Source organism: Grammomys surdaster, unplaced genomic scaffold (genome assembly GCF_004785775.1).
Source record: "Grammomys surdaster isolate TR1022 unplaced genomic scaffold, NIH_TR_1.0 364, whole genome shotgun sequence".
Taxonomy (NCBI): domain Eukaryota; kingdom Metazoa; phylum Chordata; class Mammalia; order Rodentia; family Muridae; genus Grammomys; species Grammomys surdaster.
Window position 1 is genome coordinate 1,280,475 of NW_021604783.1, and position 21,242 is coordinate 1,301,716.

The 21,242-nt window shown below is 46.7% G+C and overlaps 1 protein-coding gene across 4 annotated transcripts in view; it reads left to right on the forward strand.

Annotated features, from left to right (window-relative positions):
• The window catches only part of Gas7 (growth arrest specific 7), a 234,896-nt gene that overhangs the window by 160,122 nt on the left and 53,532 nt on the right, over nucleotides 1–21,242 (forward strand). For all 4 annotated transcript variants that reach the window (XM_028780144.1, XM_028780147.1, XM_028780145.1 and 1 more), the window contains exon 3: nucleotides 16,131–16,211. In XM_028780144.1, the coding sequence (XP_028635977.1) occupies nucleotides 16,131–16,211 (81 nt within the window). The remainder of the gene's footprint in view (nucleotides 1–16,130; nucleotides 16,212–21,242) is intronic.

Here is a 21,242-nt window from a genome sequence, read left to right on the forward strand (position 1 = left end):
AGAAACACCAACTTACATAAAGTCAGGATGCTATTTACCAATGCACTTGAAAATAAAGAAGGTGATGAGAGAGAATCAAGAAAGAGAAGAAGAATCAATGTGATCGAAATGGAACCTCAGTAGCAAAGGGACCTTCTGACTTATCTGTGCCCTGCCTTTCACCCACTATTTCCTCAAACATCTGGCATGTTAGTGTGGATGGAGCGTGGCCACGCTGGGACTTGTGGGACCAAAGGGCTGGTGGGAGCCTATGGATGTAAGAAGACACACAGAGGACAGCAGAGAGAAGCTGTTTGAAGCAAGGTAGACGTTTTGAAGGCGAGGTGCCGTGAGATCAGTGAGACGCCATTATCTGCAGGTCCTCTGGTGATACGTGAGTGGACAAGGACCGCATGACTTGGTTATCGAGCAACAAGCGTCTGCTCAATGCTGTCTCTGTGGCCAGCTCTCATTAGCCATCTGATGGCTTCTTGCCAGTGTGGAGTGGGCGAACACCATGCAAATGACTATAAGGAAGACTTCCTGAAGTCCATATGAGTTGTTCAAGGGAATTTTCCTGGTGGCTTGACTGTGATCTCCTTTCCTGCCTGAGTACACTTCAGAAGGTCCCTTCAAGCTTTAAAAAAAAAATCCTGTGAAAACAAGAATGTCAAGCTTAAAGTGTTTATCACGCGCAACTGCGGATGAGTGTGCCTCTGTATGTAAAGCTGGCACAATTCCCCCTCCATGGGATCTTTATTGTTGGAAGCAGATCTAGGAGTGGGGTAACGGCTTTTTGTTCTTTCAATCTGAGTTGGATTCCAAAGTAGAATGCTCTTCCAAGAGGTGTGGGAGGCAGAAAACCGGGTAAGAAGTTAGTCATGCAAGGAGCCCGTGTTTATTGTGTGCCTACTCCCTGTGAGCACACAGAGAGGGTCACTGAGACCCTCACAGGCCTCATCCTCCTTGGCTACATAATGACCAAAGTCTTGCATGGTGGCTGTTGACTGAAGCTCCTGTCCTTTCACCATCTGCCTGCTCAGAGATCACTGCCCCCAGAAGAAAGAACTCCCGTAACCATGAGGAACACTGGACAGACTGTAAGCTCAGTGTCCTGGGAGCAGAGGCTGCCCCTTCTGAAACTGGCTCAACTTTAACTCTTTAGTAAATGGGTTGGGGTTCCTTGGGGAGGTCCTGGTGATGGCCATGCAAACCTCAGGCTGCTTTGATCTGCCTGTTTGTGGACCTGGCTGGTTTCTCTTTTATATACCCTCAGAGAATCTTCCCTGTTGGGCTCATACTTCTTTACCTGGGTCTCTTTGGCCAGCTTGGTTTGTCCTCTGCTTGCTGTTGATTGGTGGGTTGCTTGGCTCTTGTTAGCCTTTCAATTTCCATTACAAAAGCTTCATTTTCTTATTTAGCCTTGTAAGGTCAACACTTTCACACTGGTGCTCGGCTCCTCCTCGTGAGTCTGCTCTAATGCCCATTCACAGCTTACATGGAACAGCCCAGGGCCCCTCCAACATGTGTGTGTATGTGTGTGTGTGTGTGTGTGTGTGTGTGTGTGTGTAAGATAGCTCTACAATACCTGTACATCTCACACAGGAGCCTGAGCACATTTTAAGACTTTCCTAACCTTCTTTTTTGAGGGGGGGTTGTGTTTGTGTGTTTTGGGGGGCTTTTGAGACACAGTTTCTCTGTGTAGCCCTGATTGTTCTATAACTCTCTCCGTAGACCAGGCTGGCCTTGAACTCACAGAGATCCACATGCCTCTGCCTCCAGAGTATTTTTTTTACATTTGTGTGTTGAGCGTATTCCTACATGCATGTGTGTATGTGTGTTTGTGTGTGTGTGTGTGTGTGTGTGTGTGTGTGTGTATGAGCAAGCACACCACAGTACACATATGGGGGTCAGAGGGCAACTTACAATAAATAGTCAGTTCTCTCTTTCTAAACTTAGGTCAGTATAGCAACCAGCTGCCTTACCTGTTGAGCCATTTTGCTGGCCCTCAACCTTCATGGTGGAAAGGTAAGAAAATGCTACTTCCAGAGCTTCAGGACAGCCTAGTTTGGTTTTGGTGGTGTCCATGTAATAGGGAAGGCTTTGGCAATATGGCAAGCACAGGGCTATCTGCACTGGCTCTAGACAAGATCCTGAAAGGGAAAAGAAGTTTCTCTATTTGCCAGCAGTGCTGCTCATGAGAAGAGGTGGGAGTAGGGTGAACAGTGGGCCCATCCGGTTAGGAGTACTTCCTGGAGTGTTTTCATTCTGCCTTGTTACTTTTGAGTGGACCATGTGTAACACTTGGATGCAGGCAGCACCTGCAGCAGCTGCAGCATGGTAGGACAGTGTTCGTCCTGCTTCTGGTACGGAAGCGCCTGGGAATTTACCATTCAGATCCTCAGGCTTCAAAGGACAGAGCTGAGAACCCCAAGCTGAGGGATCAAGCCTGATGCCCAGCCTCTTGGAAGGAGTTCCTGGTGATCTGAGCTTTGAGAAGCTCTGCCTGAGGCTCCTGTTCCGGGCTTTCCCTGAACAGCATTTGGCTGGGTGGACAGGCTTTTCTGACCTCTTTATAGAGAGGGTTCTGAATCTGTTTTGGCTGTTTCCCGAGGACTCTTTCTGCATTTGACTCTAGAGTCTCCCATTCCGTCAGCATGCTGGGTCTTCTCTGTCCCCAGTACCTTTTATTGACATTAGAAAAGAGTGTGAGAATAGGTTTTTGGCTGGGAATTTCTGTACCTTTGGAAGCACTGGTTAGGATTAGGAAGGTCCTGTGCTCTCAGAGGAGCTCAGGGACAGCAGTGTGTCAGCTGGACAGCCTTACTCAGAACCCAGTGTGTTTGCAAGCACCTGTTCGGCTGCGCCTAGGAGAGACTGTTAATTATTTCTGGTTCCCAAACTAATTTTAGTTCTTTCTGACAATCTCTTCTTTCCTGTGAAGAGCAACACTCTCAGCAGTTTTGAGCATTATTTATAAACATAACGTCACACCTTTTACTGGAAAGTCTTCTACACGAGGATTAGCAAGACAGAGCAGCTAACGTTAATAAATGCTGTGTTTCTCAGAAAACAAACAACTCAATAAGGTATTGTGTAAGGAGACAATGCCTCTTTAGGAGAGGAGGGGTTTCGGAGAAATTGCGTCATATGATTTTGAGTGGAGAAGTCACAGACATCCTCCCTGAGACAGGGTCATGGAAGAATATCCCAGATCCAATCGGATACCTCTGGATGGGTTGACTATGTATAGGGTGGTGTGGCTTGTGTCTGCCCTTGGGCTGATTTGGTCTTATTAGGGGACTAGAAAACTACTTATGGAGGCTTTTAAAAAGGGCAGTTAGAGGCTTTGAGATGCAGAGAGGATAGGAAAAATCAGCCCCCATGCCTAAGACCTTGGGGAGCCTCATGCCCTCCATTTCTCTCTTGAGTTTGCCTCTCATTCCTCGAGAGTCATTTAGAAAGGACCAGCAGGTAGTTACTCCAGATTCCACTTTGTAGGACTCTTAGCTGATCCTCGTAGCAACACTGATGATCTATGAGAGTTTGCTTAGATTATCTAACTATTTATTTATTTAAGACAGGGTCTGGCTGTGTAACCCACTCTGGGTTTATACTCAAGACTCTGACCTGAATCATCCTCCAAGATCTGGGCCTGCAGGCATGAGGTATCATGGGAGTTCTTAGAGAAAGGTCTCCAACAATGTATATAGCAAATGGTTTTAACTTTCGTGATGTTGTATAACTCTGATGGTGATTTTTCTTCTTCTACTTCATATTTATGTACGTACAGCAGGCATGTGTATATGTATGTGTTTGAACACACGTGTGTAAAGATGAGCATGAATGTGGGTGCATGTGCATACGGAGGGCCTAGGTTGAGGTCAGGACTATTTCTTGGCCATTCTTTAACCTTGTACTTTAAGGTGAGGTCTCCCAGCCAAACCCAGAACTTGCTCTAGGGATCCCTTGACTCCACTTTCTGATCTAGGACTACAGGCAAGCTGCCATGGCCACCTGACATTTATGCAAGTTCTGGGGGGTCCAAACTCTGGTCTTCTTGCTTGTATGACAAACATCTTAACCACTGAGCCCTCTCTGCTTCCCTGATGGCCATATGTTAACTTACTTTTTACATATGTCTTAGCCAGCTTTTATGATTTCTCCTCTTTGATGCTATACTCTAAAAGGTACTTACCTTTACAAAATACAGTGATACTTCTGGGTCTTCTGGCCTCTGAAATGCTTTCCATCTCTTCCAGATTATTTCCCCCACACTTAAAAGTTTTAGTCCACATGGAAATTAATTTCAAAAGATGTATGATAAATAGCTTTCTATTTTGCCTGTAGTTGAGACAGCATTTGCCAACTAGCTCTTGCCACTGCCCTGGAAAGCACCTGTGGACTCTGTGGTGAGCTGGTTCTGTCTGCATGGGTCTGTTGTCCTTTCCATTCCCTGTTGTCTTTATTCCTGTGCCAATCCAGTGAAGATTTCCACTCCGCCCAAATATTTCACCTGTGCACTTCAAGAAAGCACTTCACAGCTTCTCCTGAGCATACTGGAAATTCTAGAATCACTACCCAGGAACTTTGGGGAAGCTTCAAACAAAATGAGAGTTACTTAGACAGGTGCACCATGATCTTGTGACCCTTGATCGATAGTGCATGGGTTGTACATACAGTGTGGTTCCTCTGGAGAAAGGAGTCAGTCAGCCCTGAAGGAGCTAAACGGTATCGTGTGAGCTTATACTGTGCTCCTTAATACGATGTGCAGTTTTAAACCTATGGTTTATTCCTGGAGTTTTCAATTTAACATTTTTGGGCCATGGGTGGCCTTAGGTAAAGGAAGCCATAGCGAGTAAAAGCACACACAAAAGCGGGGTGCTGTTGTTTGTAGTGGGATGAACTGTGAAAATAATCGTTTTACTTAGGTTCCATTTTCAGGATAGGCTTTAAGGGTGTTCCGTCAGCAATTTCTGTACATAAAGGAGCACATACTTTTCCTTCTCATGAAGGTAATGACTTTTGTGTGTGCATAGCAATACACTTTCCACATCCGCCTTCCTTCCTGGCTCTCACAGCAGGGAATGTCACTCTGTTCGTATAAAATTACTCCCCAGTAGGTGGACACTTGGGCCTCTTCTCTGGGACTTTTCTACTCTAGCAACAAATACTAAAGAAAAAACTCTCAATTATCTGTTGGCACACCTAGAACCTGTTGTACAGTTAAAAGAAAATTTGGCAGTCACCTGTAGTCTGTCCAAAAGAGTCAGTCCCCTCTTTGCCCTGCTTCTCCAGATCTTCATTAAGAGTGGTCACCCTAGAAGGACCTGATTAATCCCATGAATAAAAACATGTTGTTTGTTAGTCTAGTTTATGTTTCTCCAATTTCAAGGGAGATGAATAGGTTTTCTTATTTACTGATCGGTATAATTGACTGTATTTTTCTGTAAACTATCCATATATGCCCTTTTCCCTTTTATTCATTTATTCACTTGACATTCTGGGCATTGAGTCGATAGAAGGCAAGCACTATACCACTGAGCAACATCCCAGCCCCTGGTGCTTTTGAAGTAGGGCTGTAACTTTTTGTAATTCACAAACTGAGAAGAAAATGGCTTGCTCTGTGTGTTCTCTGGCTCTGTCTTGTTCTTTCTCCGTATCTTTCTACCTATACATACAAGAAGGCCTATCATTTTTGAACCAGCCACTAGCCATGTTTCTGGACTGAGTTGTAATGGTAATGTTGAACTGAGTCTTTGTTCATTCATCAAACACTTCCTGATGACCTGATCCACTCTGTGTAGGACACAGGCTGAACTAATCGAGAGTCTCAGCTCTCAGATTGCATCCGTGGTGGGAGGGATGGGAAAGCAGGTGTATAGTCAAGGTAGGAGGAAAGTCATTCACCCAGCTGCTCTGACAGTTCCTCGTGTCCTTATCCAGTGTTCAGAAAACCTGGACAACAGTGGACAAGCAGCCCACTGGCTGAACCAGCAGGTCACAGAGACTCCACTCAGTTAGAATGAGGGTATCCCCCTGCCTCTGTAATCCTGACCCTCTGTGTTGTCTTCATCCTGCTCACTGAAACATTCTCCACCCTGCAGTGCTCACCTTCTCATTCCTCATGCCCAACTGTTGTAGGACAGACTGAAGACTCGGGCTTGCTATGAGTTCTCAGTACTCTGCTCCGGATTGGTAAAGTGTTCTTGGGCCCTTGGGCTCTAGGACAGATAGCCAAGCTTCACGAAGACAGGCACTCTCTGGGGACAGATACTATGACCTTGGTAGTTTTAGAAGATTGAAATGGCTGTAGTGATCATTTGGGAGTTCCCTAAATTACCATATATTGCTAGCATGTAACTTACCTGATTCTAAGTCTGACATGTCCCATGGGGCTTGTCCAGTCCTGCCAGTGATGGGATTCCATGATGATTTTACAATGGGCTCCCTGGGTTTTCCCCATAGTTGACTCATCACTGAGTTTGCCAAATGAAAACAATCATTTCTGGGTTCTGTTTCCACTGACTAAAACTAATCCTCAGGCTCAGAGCCTAGGAATCAGCATTTCAGACCAATGGCCCTGGAGATTCTAATGCAAAACTGGCCTCAAGAAATGAGCCAGGAGCACCGGGTATAGCACTTAGGCTCTGGATTGAGAACATCAGGCTTGGGATTGGATAAGGTTTCCTTCTTGGCATCTGCCTCCAGTTTTGTCAAAGGACAACTCAGGGCCTAATAGCTGTGAACTGCCAGTTGGCTCCACACACCTGTCGGCTTAGTGGCAAGACATGTTCTTCCCACACTGAGGTCAACCATCACTACCCCTCCACCCAAGAGGGAAGCCAAGCCCTCTTGGCTCATCAAATGCTCTCAGGGTCCCTCAGGGTTTGGGTAGGTCTGCAGGTCTTACCCATCTTCAGACCACTGTGCAGCTTTGGACAGTTTAGAGCTGGATGTGTGGACCAGAAAGGAGTCTCTGAGTCACCCAACTATTGCCCTCAAACTCTATCCTCTGTAAGATGGGAGCAGCTCTCCCTTCCCAGAGACTCTCAGAGTTGTTACAAAGGCCTTGTGAACTGCAGGGCAGTGGGAAGTAGGGATCACCAAAAACATTTTGGGCTCACTAAAGGATACCCCAACAGCTCAGTCATGCTGAAGAAAGTGTCATAGCTCATCTTTATTCCTGGTGTGGTAAGAAGAATGCTTTCTCACCTCTTTCTCTGGGAGCTGTGCTTTATGAAGAAATGAAAACAGAGGTGGGGTATGGTGAGACAGAGGTTTGGGATCTGGGAGGGAGCAGGGTACCCTGAAGCTCCTCGTAGGTCAGAAACCGTAGAGCACTGTGCACCCTCTTGGATCCATTTTGTGGTAACATATTCCCAACAGATGGAAGCATACACACTTCTCTCAAACATGCCTGGAACATGGTTCACCATTTAGCAGGGCTGGTTCTGCAGTTCTTTCCAGGAAGGGGCCAGTAGGATGATGGTAGAGAGAAGCATTTGTGTTGTTCTATTTGCTAAGGGTCTGTTCCTGCTAGCAGGACCTGACACCTGCTTTGCTGTGAGCTGGCACAGAAACAATCGGAGTGGAGCAACCCAAGAATGGTCTCTTTATTGAGTTGCCATTGGACAATTCAGGAATAATCTGTACGCCCCCATGAGAACCATGCATGGAAGAGGCCATTTCTGCAGCTAAGGTCATGGGGACAGCCTCTCTTACATATTCTGATTCCTCTGACTTTGGCTGAGAGAGACACCCATGATCTCAGTGGAATCCTCATTTTGATGTCAAAGCTGGTGCTACCTTGGCTCTCTGCCAAGGTCCAGGGGTGGACTCAACTGCATTCTTGCTGTTGACACCCTATTTCTAGTATTCCTTCAGAGGTTACTGAGGAAGAGCCCAGGATTGTCTCAATCTCTCTGGGAGTGGCAGACTGGATAGAGAGAGACAGCAGAGGCATGTGGTGGCCCAGTCCAAGAGACTAGCTCAGAGGTGGTTGTCAGATCATGTTGCTTCGTTGCTCAAAGCACACCATTCAGAATAAAAGCCAGCATCCTTACAATGATTAGCAAGATCCAGGACAGACAATGGAACCCCCCAGACGGTTGTATGATGCATGTACCTGACACCCAATTCAGGCTCAGCAGATCTAGGACAGGGCCTGAGAATTGCATTTCTAACATATTTCTGATGACGCTGATGTTCTAGGCCTCCAGGGACCATATTTTAGGAACAGTTTCCCATATTGAGCTAACCCATCCCTATTGCATCTGATCTTATCCTCCCCACCCCGACCCCTGCACATCGTGTCTTTTTTAGCCATTCCATCCTTCTTGCTGCTCTTAGGAGACGACAGGCATGTTTTTTTTTGTCTCAGGACCTTCTTGCTTCTTGATTCTTGGGCTTGGAATTCTCTTCCCTCAGATAAGTGCAAGGCTGGTTTCTTCCCAATCATGGTAAGTGGCTTCCAAGTTGGCTCCCAGTGCACCCACACCCTGCTGCCCATGTCCCTGCCTTTCCTAGACTCTATCAAAAGTGGTCTATGGGACCAGGCAGTCATGATGGAGTATGAGTTATGGGATTAAGCTATAGCAGATGTGTGGCTTCTGCCTTGCTCTTTCTTGGTTTGCTTGCTCTGGGGTGAGTTAGCTGCCATTTTATTATATATAGCTCAGTAGCAATGTTTTTTGTTTTGTTTTTTTGTTTTTTTGTTTGTTTGGGTTTTTTTCTGGGAGTTTCTACACTAGAGTCACAATGCTAAACCCACTTCTAAGTTCTGATCTTCTGAAACCATGTGAGACAATAAACAGACCATGTTTTCAGATGCCAATTTTGGAGTAATCAGAGGCATGCAATAGATACCTAATAAACCTCTTCCATGTCTTTCTGTAAACATCCCTTTCTCAGAAGGTATTCCTTGATTGTTATACTAACATAGTGGAGGAAAGATTTGTTTTGGCTCATAGTGTTAGAAGTGTCTCTCGTGGCAGAGCAGCCTATAGCATGGCCAAAAACAGGAAGCAGATAAAGGAAACACAGGGAGGGGGCAGGGTAAGGTACAGCCACCAAGGACGCATACCAGTGACCTACTTCATCCAAATCTCTCTCTCTCTCTCTCTCTCTCTCTCTCTCTCACACACACACACACACACACACACACACACACACACACATATCTTACCTGCTACTGCCTCCCAAGAATATCATGAATTCATCAAGGGATTAAGCCATTCACTAAGTCAGAGCCATCATGATCTAATCCTCACTGAAAAACAACCTCACAAGCATGTTCAGACATGTGCTTCACAGATCCTGTAGGTATGTATTAGCCCAGTCACGTTGACAATAGAGATTAGCCATCACAGGCACCTGTTAACACAATAGTGTCTTTCTAATAACATCATCTATCCACCCCCTCACTGTTTCCTTTTGCTTTTTCTTTCTTCAGATGTGTATATGTGTGCATATGTGCATATGCATGTTTCCATACATTTGGGCACATGTGTGTGGAAGGGTACACATGTATATGTGCATGCATGTGGAAGCCCAGCATCGAGGTTGGGAATCACTTCTCTTCTACCTTATTCACTGAGGCAGGGTCCTTCAGTCAAACCCAGAGCTGGCTGATGTGACTGGTTTAACCATCCAGCTTCCAGTGTGGATCCCATCTCCATTCTGAGGCTGAAATGGCAGGCAGGATGCTGTGCCTACCTGGCATCTTACAGGGCCCTAGGGATCTGAACTCCAGTTCTCACGCTTACAAGCAAATGCTTTACCCATTTCCCTGGTCCCCTTGATTTATTATCTTTATGATGAACCAACACTAAGCCTAATATAATGTGTCTCCCAATAGCCCTGTAGGAAAAATTTTCACTAATGCAAATTTACACACACGATATATAATATATGAGATACGATATATGATATATAATATAACATGTAATATGTAATGTAAAATATAATATGTAATATGTGGTATATAATATGTGATAATATAGTACATATTATATAATTATTATCATATGATATAATATATAATATGTAATGTGTATTATATAATTATAAATATATAATGCATATTATATAATATATGATATGTATATGTGTATCAGTTGGGAGACGATGGCCTTTGATACCACACTATCAGATGTCTCCAGGCACAGGCAGCTGTCCAAAAAGAGGAAGTTCTCTCCTGCTTAGAGGCTGGGGTTGGAGCTTAAGGCTCATTCCATTTTAAGAGGCCATTGGGTGTTATGAAGCCAGAGACTCCTAACTAGAAGACATTGAATAGCTACAGGTCCAGAATACCTCGATGCAGGGGAAGAGATTAGAATTATTATTGGTTTCTGAGGGAAAGTGAGCTGGGCTTGCACCCTGGGGCTGCAAACACACATTGCAGGGAAGCAGTGACTGCAGATCCAGCATGTGACACTCAGTGAACAGAAAATGTCCTGGGTCAAAGCACTGGGGCTCCTGCAGCTCTCCTGGGATGATTGACAGTCCTGACGCTGGGGAATACCAAGGAGCTGGGCAGCTTGGAGGAAGCTACTCCTGACTAGGGAGGGCCAGGGGTTAGAAAGGGAGATCTTAGGGCTGCCATATGCCGAAGGCTGGTCACATGCTGCTGGGAGCAGCACTAATAAGGGGCAGAGAGAATGCAAGAAGCACTGATGGGGGTTGGGAGGAAGCTCAGTTGGTAGAGTGCTTGCCTCGCACACAGCCAGCCCTGGGTTGAGCCCCAGCACTACATTAATTGATCATGGTGGAACATATCAATAAATCTCAGCATTCAGGAAGTAGAGGCAGGATGATCTGAAATTCAATGGCATCCTTGGCTACCTAGCCAACCTGGGCTATGTCGATCTTGTCCCAGGAGTGAGGGTCGGGGATCTACTAAAGAAAACGGAATAGAGACAGACAGAAGAGGACTTCGAAGCTTACTCCTGCTGACTATTAGCCTAAGGCCTTTGAGGGCAGAACAAAGCCACCACACAGGCCTGATGATGAGCTAAGCCACTGGAAGAAAGGGTGAAGACTACTTAAAGACACAAAGGTTTGCCGATGGACCCACAGCAAATACTCAGGGCCAGTGGAGAGGTCCAGACGCACCTGTAGCTTCTTCCCCAGTGGAGGCACGTGTTCCAATGCAGGCAGACTTAACCTTAGCAAGGGGTCCAAAAGCCTAGAGTCCACTATGTCAAATTAATAGCTCCCACCTCACTCACTATCTTAATTGTTTAAGCATTATTGTATTAATGTATTAAACATTAAATGTTTAAGCATTATTGTATTAAGTTTAAAATGCATTATTGCATATAAAGAAGTATTGTATTGTATTGTATTGTATTGTATTGTATTGTACTTTGAAAGCTGAATTTTGCATAGCATTCAGCTTTTCAATTGTGTTCTCTTCTAAATTTTGTTCTCTGAGGGCAAGGCCCTGTAAGCCACTGTGACAGAACAGCATTCATGGCTGTTGGCATAGGACTAGGACGGGAGTAAACTTGCTCCCGGGCTGGCTCCGCCCATGGCCAGTTGTCTACATATGTCTGGCTGCCCTGGTTTCGGTGGACAAGGTCCGAGGCAGCAGCAGTTACCATTAAGAGAGTGTGCTCTGTGGGAGCTGCTCTCCATCAGTGTTGGGTGGGTAAAGATCCCTGGAGAGTGGCTCACTCCTTCCATTCTGACCTCACTGCAGCTTACACAGTGTCCCCAGCCCTACTGATGACAGCCACCTTGGAGCAACTGAGGGTCCTAGCAATGGAAGCCCAGATAATGCTGAAGAGCCTGGATCTGGGCTCTTGGGGCTCTCAACCATCTCTTCAGTCTTGCTTGGACTAGGTCAGGGAGCCTGGTCACTGTAAGCAGATTATAGGGTCTTCTTTGAAGACCTGGAAATGGCTTCCTCTCTCTGGGTGGTGTCACCTGCCATGGTCCTGCTGCTGGTGTGATCCTTCTTCTACCAGAGCCCCAGTGTTCTCTCCAGATGCCCAGGCCTCTCCAGATGGTCTGGCTCTGTTCCCTTACTGCTCCAGGCTTGCAGTTATCCTCAGGTCTTGCATAGGTCAGATCTAGCCAAGGCCAGGAGACAGGCTGGACTGTGGCTTCAGTCAGAGGCCCTGCTTCTACAAAATCCCAGCTGAAGTAGAAGGATGAAACACTTACAGGGGACAGAGAGTTACCAGAAGGACAGAGGACTTGATCAGGAACCTCTTAGAGAGCAAGAATCTACCTGCTGGCCAGCTTCTCTCTGTAGGTTTCAAGACACTCCCAACAGCCTCCTGAGCTACAATGTACTCTAGCCCAATGGTTCTCAATTTTCCTAAAGCTGCAATATCTTAGTTCAATTCTTCTTGTTATAGTGACCTCCATCCATAAAATTATTTCATTGCAACTTCGTAACTGTAATTTTTGCCACTGTTATGAATCAGAATGTAAATCTCTGTTATGCAGGATATCTGATAATGCGACTCCCACGGGGTTGCAACTTCTCCCCTCACGGCCATCCTTGAAGGGAGCCAGCAGGGCCCACAGCTGCTCAGGCTCTACCTTGTCTCCTCCTGCTTGGAGGTGGGGCTGAGCACAGCTCCTCAGGCTGTGCCTTCATTTCTCCCTGCTTGTTAGCAGCTGTGGTTAGTAGGTACCAGGAGGATGGATGGATGAGGGCGGGAGGTAGGACCCTGTGGTGGCCAGAAGACGAAATAGCAGAATCCATACAGCAGCTGGAGATTTGAGTGTGTGAGGTGCTCCTCCTCCTAAAATAAGGTCAGTGGCCTCATCCACCAAAGGAACAGAGTCAGCAGCACAAACAAATGGGACACGGTTCTCTGGGGACCTTCCCTGAGCTTGGTGGAATGGGAGTCTGTTTATCCCTAGATAGCTGAGGAGCACACCAGGTGGGGGTTGCCCATGTACTGTCACAATGTCCAGCCCTGTTGGCTGGCGAGGAGCTATTCGTGAGGAGTGAACCAGCCAGGGCTACTGTGCTAAAGGACAAAGCACAGATGTCAAGGTGAAAACCTGTGACCATCCAAGAGCTGGAATATGCATGCTGAACCCTGGCTCAAGTTCTCAGACAAATCTGAGGCAGAGACCTGTGCAGAAGGGTCAGCAGGGAGAGTGGTGGAAAGGAACCCTGGGGAAGACAGCAAGCAATCAATACTGTGATACTGAAAGCTTTCTGGAGCCTTACCTAGAGCCCTGAGTTGGGGGAGGGGACACCTCAGAATTTTTACTCAGACCTTTGAGTCCACCACACTGACTAACATTTGCATGTGCCCCTTCATCTCCTGCCCACTCCAGACATCACCTTGGGTGAGCCAGCATCCTGAGAGGAATTCATTGGTTAGGAGCTGCAGGAAGGGGGTACTAAGTTGCCACACACACTCTGGTGGCTTTTTTGGAGAGTAGACAATATTTGGCCTAGAAAAACAAAGTAATCTTGGAAGTCTGAATGGATGAGGAGGCACTTTACATAAGATGGTGATTTCCAAGTATGAGAACAGGCAGAGAACAGTCAAGGCATGTTCAGATTTCACCAGGCTAACTGGACCCGAAGAAGGCTGTCTAGACAGACAGACAAGGACAGGGCACTGCTGCAGCTTCCTGGGACGATGGGATTGTCTTCTGTCACATCTGTATCTGATTGAGAAAGAGCAACTCAAGGCAAGAGCCAGGTTCTGGAGCTAGCAGTCTACTAGCTCTGGGGCTGGGACACAAATGGCAGAGCCAAGAGGCAGGAAGGTCAGATTGTGTGGAAGAAGCAAGGTCACAAGGACCAGTGACCTGCTGATGGGAGGGGCACCTCAGGCCCCCAACCAGTTTGATGAGGGAAAGTGGAGCAGACTGTTTCTGCTTTCAGATCTTTAGTTGGGGGAGGCAGGGAGGCCAGGACTAACGAGTAAAGCCAGGTCTGACCCCTGTTGATGCTGCAGTTTGACCTCCAAGCAAGCTGACCCCAGGCAGGTGGGAGGGGAGACTTCCTTACTGAGGAGTTAGGGTAGAGGTGTGTCTACTTCCTAAGGAAGCTCCCCCTTGTTTGTGGTGCTGGGGATGCAACCCAGAGCCTCCCACACTAAGCATGAGTCCTCACCTCACCTCTGTTTGCTCAAGGATGTCTCCTCCTCCCTCTAGAGCTGGCCTTCCCCACTCCTGTGCATCCTCTCCCTTTAAGCAGGAAGGGATCATGTTACCCTGTTTAATCAACTCCTCAGAGTCCTCAATTCCGGCTTCCTAAAACACAGAAGTTGAAGCAGAAGCAGAGGAAGGAATCCAAGCTAGGTTCCCAGTCAGGGGAAGGAACCAAAAGGGAGTTATTTATGTTTACATCCTCTGAAACAATGAACTTTTCAGTGGTAGTTTTTATTGGAAGTTTTTATATTATATCCATCCATATTTTGTTTAATTTAAAAAAATAACCTTGTGTCTGAAGTGTGACAATATGGCAGCGCCTCCTTTGAGTGCTAATACTATTGCTGTTGTAAAGTTTGCTTTGAAGAAGGGGAAACTGTGAGTGCCTGAGGAGTCGGTTCAGATTGTACTGGTCACCAGAGGCAGAGTTGGGGTGTTGACCCCTTCACTTGCTGCTGTCGTGGAGCTGAACGCCTGGGCTTTCCAGCAATCCCAGAGTGATCTGAAAAGACAGTCACATGGAGAGATAGAGAGAGTCCAGGGAAGTCATGCTCTCTCTCTCTCCAAGACAAATGCAGTCAGCAGCCATGAGTGTGCAGTGACTCACACCTGTAATCCTGACACTCTGGAGACTGAGACAGGAGGCTCACTACAAGTCTGGGGCAAGGCAAGACCCTCCAAAAAACTACCAAAAGATCCCCCAAAAAACAAAAAGAAATGGACACATAGATACCAAATTGTATGGTACATCGACCTCTGAGGGTGGGATTATGGGTAATGCTTATTTCTTCATGGCATTCTCAAAGTGTGTATGGTGAGAAAGAGTTTTATTTGTTTGTATCCAGAGTTTCTAAATTCTTCATGATGGGCTTGAATTCACTCCGTGGCCCAAACTGTAAAAACTTGTTTTATTACATCGTGTACGTGTGTGCATGTATGTGTGCATGCTTGCATGAGTCCTTGTGTGCTTGCCTGCTTGCCTGCTTGTGTGCATGGGTGCTTACATGCTTGTGTGCCTATGTGATTGCTTGCATGCTTATGTACTTGCTTGAGTACGTGCAGGCATGCGTGCTTCCATGCATGAGCTCTTTTCATATACCTTGTGGGTTCCTGGGATCAAAGTCAGGTTGCCAGCAAGCACCTTTTTCTGCTAAGCCATCTTGCCACGCCCTGGCTTTAAACTCTTCCTTCTTCTGCTTCAGCTTCCCTGGTGTAGGGATTACAGATGTAGGACGCCACACCTGACTAAAGAACGTTATTATTTTTACCATCAAATAATGCTGTAGCAAGTCTGCTCTTAGCCCTAAGCTCTGGGAGACAGGAATAGAGCTGGAGTGTTGGTTAAATTTCTGATCAGCCTGTGTAGCTGAGTCTTGGGAGAGGTAACCAGGAAGACCACTCAAAACTGTAGTTCAACCAAGACATAGTACAGGCTGTGCATGGGGTCATATGACTATCATCTGCATTTGAGAGGCTGAGGTAGAAGAGTCACAAGTCACCCTGGCTACATGATAAGACAGTGACTCTAAAAACAAAAACAAATGACCTAAAGACTGAGTGGCAGAGTCTGAGGTGCCTGGGGCTCACCCTTTGGTCGAGGACCATCTTCCTACAGATCAAGGTTCTCGGCTCTGAGCACTGCGGTTTGAGGTTACTACAGGCTTTGAGAAGAAAGGCCTGGTGTGCAGCTGGAGATTCTGAGCCTAGAGATAGGAGCCGTAGGGACAGGAGTAGAGAGGAATGAAGGGGGGATAGAAGATTCTAGCTGGAAGATATATCCTCAGGTCCACCATGTAAAGAAGGGCCTTGACTAAGGGGTACTCTGCTAAGTGGGGTGAGGTTGGGGAGTAAGGGACACAGGCAAGAAGCACACTCTTGTGGGACTGAGGTAAGGAAGGAAGGTGTCCTTTGGTGTCCTTCTGCTAAGGAAGGAGACTGCCTCTGGCTTACTCTGCTCTGTGACACTTGGGTCCCATCACGGCATTCTCAAGCTGATCTTGTTTTTCCTTTGACAGAGACCACCTGGGAACGTCCCAGCAGTTCTCCTGGGATTTCAGCCAGCCCTGGCCCTCACAGGAGCTCTCTGCCTCCAACAGGTAAGAGACACTCAGCAGCTTGGGATAAGTGGGAGGACTGTATACCCACTTTCACTGGGAATCTGAGATTGTAGGTCCTAGGTCCTGAAACCTGCTGTGGTTATGTTGTAAACCAGACCTGGAGATGGTCCAGACCATGTCTCTAAAGCCTGCTTCCCTACATGGTGGTCATGCCTAGGCAGGACCAGCTGCAGCTATGGGAACCTAAGACTCTTGGCTACCGAGATGCTTAGGATGAGATCTGGCTGGGTGAAGTCAGGGGTCAGAGATCTTTCTAGATACAGAGCAGAACAGCTCCACATGGCTCTCATCAGCACTGAGGAGCAGAAGCTAAAGGGAGGTTGAGTTTTACAGGGGAATTTTTAAAAAGGAATATTCTGGAAAGGAAGTGAGCTTGTTTGTTAGAATGTGCGTTATCTGTAGAGGTAGCTGAATGGCATTCTTTGAGATATACATTCCCATACTAGGTATGAGAATTATCCAGAAATGTCTTAGGTTCTAATTCTTAGATGTTATGGAGAGGATTACGGGGCTTGGCAACAGGGGAAACAATAGTTTATTATTTCTCTGTGTTCCCCTCCTCTAGGCAGCCTTCCCAGACTACTCTGTTTGGGGCCCTCCATCTCTTAATCTGTATCAGTGTGTGTGGCCTTAGTGCATTCCAAGTTCTTCTCTCTGTTGAGGCTCTCCTCCCATGATGTACTAAGGGTAGGGCCTGGATGTCTCCTAGTGCTCTGGTCTCTACATCTCCACACAGAGCCTAGCTTCCTTGATGCAGGAATTCACAGTCATTAGTTGCCTCTTCAGAGACTACTCAGCACACACAGGCTTATCAGAGTCCTGTGGTTTCACATGCGGGGGATGAAGCACTGGGTGAAGTTGACTTGGACCTCTACAGAGGCCTAGAAGTCACAGACCCTCCATCACCTAGAAGCATGTCAAGAGCACTCCATAGCCCAGCTTCAAGAGTGCCAGGCCTCTAGGGGGTTAAGAAGGGTTGGGAGATAGGGAAGAGGGTCAGAGGGACCTGGCCAGTGGCTGCCCACACCTCAGCGGCTTAGCATGGCATTTTCCAAGTCTAAGACCATAAAGTCCTGCACAACCAGCTCCCTAGCAAAGGAGCTTAATGGTCGTGTTCTCTTTGGAGGTTTGGTGGACATGCCCTGTTCTAAAAGTCACCTGATGCACGCACACATTTCATAGGGACTCCCATTGTGTTCATTCACAGCATGCTATGTACTTGCCAGCACGGCTGAGGCTGATCTCAACTCTGAGAAGCTCTTTCTTCCAGGGGACATTGGGTAGGGTCTAAGACTGTCACAAGGAAAGGCACTCATGGGCATCTTCTAGGAAGACTCCAGGGCTCTTGTTCCAAAGGGCACAGGAGAGGGTCACAGCAAAGACTCTTGGGCTTACAGGACTGCAGTGAGAGTTCAGAAACTGTTCTGAGGTACAAAACGTCCATCTAGGACTGCTCATAGTAGGGATCTTGGTCTTTCAGGGGTCTCTGGGTCATGCATGACCCTTAAGGACAGGGAAGAATGATTTGTCTTCTTTGGTTTCATACCCATTTTAGTGTGGGGCACATCAGCTATATCATAGGCTGGCGAGAGTATCCCAACTGAATGTGAGGCCCCTTTTTCCTTTATTTAAAGTCCAAGTGTGTCTACTCTTGGTGTCAGTCTGTAGTTTGTGAGATTATTACTTATTTCCTCGGGGTCTTGGCCATGTTGCTTCTGCCAGCAGGCCTCTTACCCATCAGTCATACATTAGTAGCCCAGAGGGTGACCATAAGAGGCCCTGGCCTGGCTTCATGAGTTTGATCATGTTAACTGTGGAGCATAAAGATACCTCAACAATCCATTGGCCCTCCACCCTCCTTCCTACCATCATCTAAAGATCCACTCTCCACCTCCCACCCCACCATCCACCCCTGTTCTAACTTCATCCTGTTGCTGTGATAAAACACTCTTATCAAAAGTAATTCAAGGGAGGAAAGGTGTTATTTCAGCTTATAGGTCACAGCCTATCACTGAGGGAAGTCAGGGAAGGAACCTTAGAGGAACACGGCTTGCTGACTTGCTCACTGGCTAATGATTAGCTGGCTTTCTTATACAGCCTTGGACCACCCGTCTAGGATGGTGTCTCCCACAGTGGGCTCAGCTGTCCTGCACCAATTATTAATCAAGCCAATCTGATCTATACAGCTCCCCAGTTGAGCCTTCCCTCTCAGGTGACTCTAGGCTGCATCAAGTTGACAATTAAAGCTAACTAGGATAATTCTCTACCCCCTAACAGACATCATTCTTCCTCTATCCATCTCTTACCCTCCAATCCCATCATCTTCCCTTCATCCACCCTGTTCCCCATCATCCTCCCCCTTTCCACCCTCCTCCATCTTCCATTCAACCATCCTCCCTTTACAGACCTTCACCCATTCTGTATCTTTACCCCCACACTCTGTTCTCACCCTCTTTCCCCCCTAACTCTCCACCTTCCCATCATCTTCCCTCCATCTACTTTCTTCCATTCCTGCATCCATCCTCCATCCCTCTTCCATCCTCCCCATCCATTCTCCATCCTCCCTCTGTCTTCCAACTTCTCTCCATCAACCCTCCATCTTCATGGACCATTCCAGTGAGAGCAGGGTCTGGCATATGCTAGTGTCTTCTTTCTTTATGTTCAAATCTAAGTCAAGTCAATAAAGAATGAAGTAGTGGCCACTCTATTTCTCTGTAGGGGAATCACAAGTTTTTGTCCCCTAGCTCTTTTTCTCATTTAGTTTCACAGAGACTGATTATTGTGGGAAGAGAAACAGACACAGCAAGAACCTAAGGTTACTTCAGAGATGCACCAAATCCTTGGGCTCTTGAGGATGTAACCTTCTGTCATGAAGATGCAACAGGGCTAGGTCTCAGAGCTTTCTGTTTCTGTGAAAGTCACTGTTGCAGTGTATTAATTTCTTTAATTTTAAATTTTTATTTATTATTACTCTGTGTGTGTGTGTGTGTGTGTGTGTGTGTGTGTGTGTGTGTGTGTGTGTAATATATGAGTGCCAGTGTGCCAGTGTGTGTGCCACAACATCAGAGGTCAGAGAACAACTTTGGGAAATTGGTTCTGTTGGAAGACCCCTGTGACATATCATACTTAGATTGTCAGCTTGCCCAGCAAATACATTTACTGACTGAACCATCTCGTGGCCCCCGTCAACCATCTTTGTCCCCAAGTATGCCACTGTTTCCCATTCCCTGGAACAGACATCCTGGGGCACTTAGACAAACAAGCACAAAGGAAATAGGTCAGGCACTCCCTGCACGCTCTGACAAGGAGTGAAAGTGGGGCACTGTGACAGTGGCTGGGGAATCAGAAGACCTCGGCAAAGAAGTGACATTTAGGACAAGATTTGGGGACAGTGAGAAGGGACGGTTAGGGAGGGGTGGGAGAGGCAATGACTCTGGCCAGGAACAGCTAAGTCAAAGGTGCTAAGGCAGCAACAGCTCAGTCTCATGAGTGGACTTGAGAACAGAAAGGGGTCAGCTGAGGGAGGGGTCAGTGGTCCAGACAGGAGGGAGCTGGGGACAGGGTCTGCTAAGCCAGGTAAGCTGAGAAACAAACATACTAGATCTCATGTTGCCTGTGGAGGTAAAGAGGAGCAAACAGCTGTCAGACTGCACAAACATTCAGCTCTCTGTTGGGAGTAGTAAGGTTTTACATCGTGTGTGTGTGTGTGTGTGTGTGTGTGTGTGTGTGTGTGTGTGTGTGTATCTATGTGTATCTCTATGTCTGTATCTGTGTGTATGTCTCTGTGTGCATCTCTGTGTCTATGTCTGTGTATCTGTGTGTATGTCTCTGTGTGTACGCCTGTGTGTGTATCTCTGTGTCTATGTCTGTGTGTGTCTGTGTATCTCTGTGTCTATGTCTGAATGTGTGTATCTCTGTGTCTATGTCTATGTGCCTGTGTCTATGTCTCTCTCTGTGTGTGTATCTCTGTTTCTATGTCTCTGTGTGTGTGTGTGTGTGTATCTCTGTGTCTATGTCTGTGTATATATGTGTGTGTCTATGTGTCTCTGTGTGTATGTGGTTGTGTCTGTGTATGTCTTGTCTGTGTGCATGCATGCGCGTGTGCGTGTGTGTCTGTGAAGGGCAGTGTAGAAAACCCAGTCACATTTCCTGACCGCAGACCACAAACATCCCTCTGGTCCCTCCTGAAGAAAAACATGGGATTCTGGACAATGTTGGGAAACCACAGATTAACCTCACCAAGCTGCCCAGGGGTAGAAGTGTAGGGGTGAGGGAGCTCAGTTTTAATTCCAGGAGCCCTCCTGCCTTCCATGCTGGTTCACTTCTCCCCCTATTAGCAAAACCAGCCAGGTTCCCAGCTGGGAAGGAGAAATCTACATATAAACCTGAACCCTTAGAATACATTCTTCTTTTTAAATCTTGGGTGATATTTACAGTGACTACTGAGCCAGGGACCTGGCCCACATTGCCTCTTTTAATGTCACCAGAGTTATGAGGCTCTGTGGATTCAGTGGCTTTACTAGGGTTGCCTGCTGCCAGGCTTTCTAAATGAAAAGCCATTCAAACCACAACAGAACTCCTGAGAGCCTTTCAGTAACTGCTGGTAACATCAAAGTCCCTCTCTGGGCTGGTTTAGCACACATTGTGGAAGTATTGGTTTGTGGAGAGATAAATAGTATCAGGCACAGGGGAGAAAAACACAGTAAAGGCAGTGTGTTCTTTGCGTATCATTCCTGAGTCGCTTGTAGGATAAAGGACAACAGAGAGTGATGCTGTCCTCTCTATAGAGCTTGTGGGGACAGCGAACACGGCCAGCATCTCATGCCCAGTACTGAGGCCAATGGCCATTTGAGCTTCTCATGTGACTAGTATGTCTGAGAAACTAAAATTTTAACTTACTTTAATTTAATAACTTTTAAAAATCTTTTGGAACAATTTTATGCTTGCAAAGAAGTAGAAAAAAACAGCAGAGCAGGTCTCTGTGCACCTTTTCTTTCCAAATTCATTTTT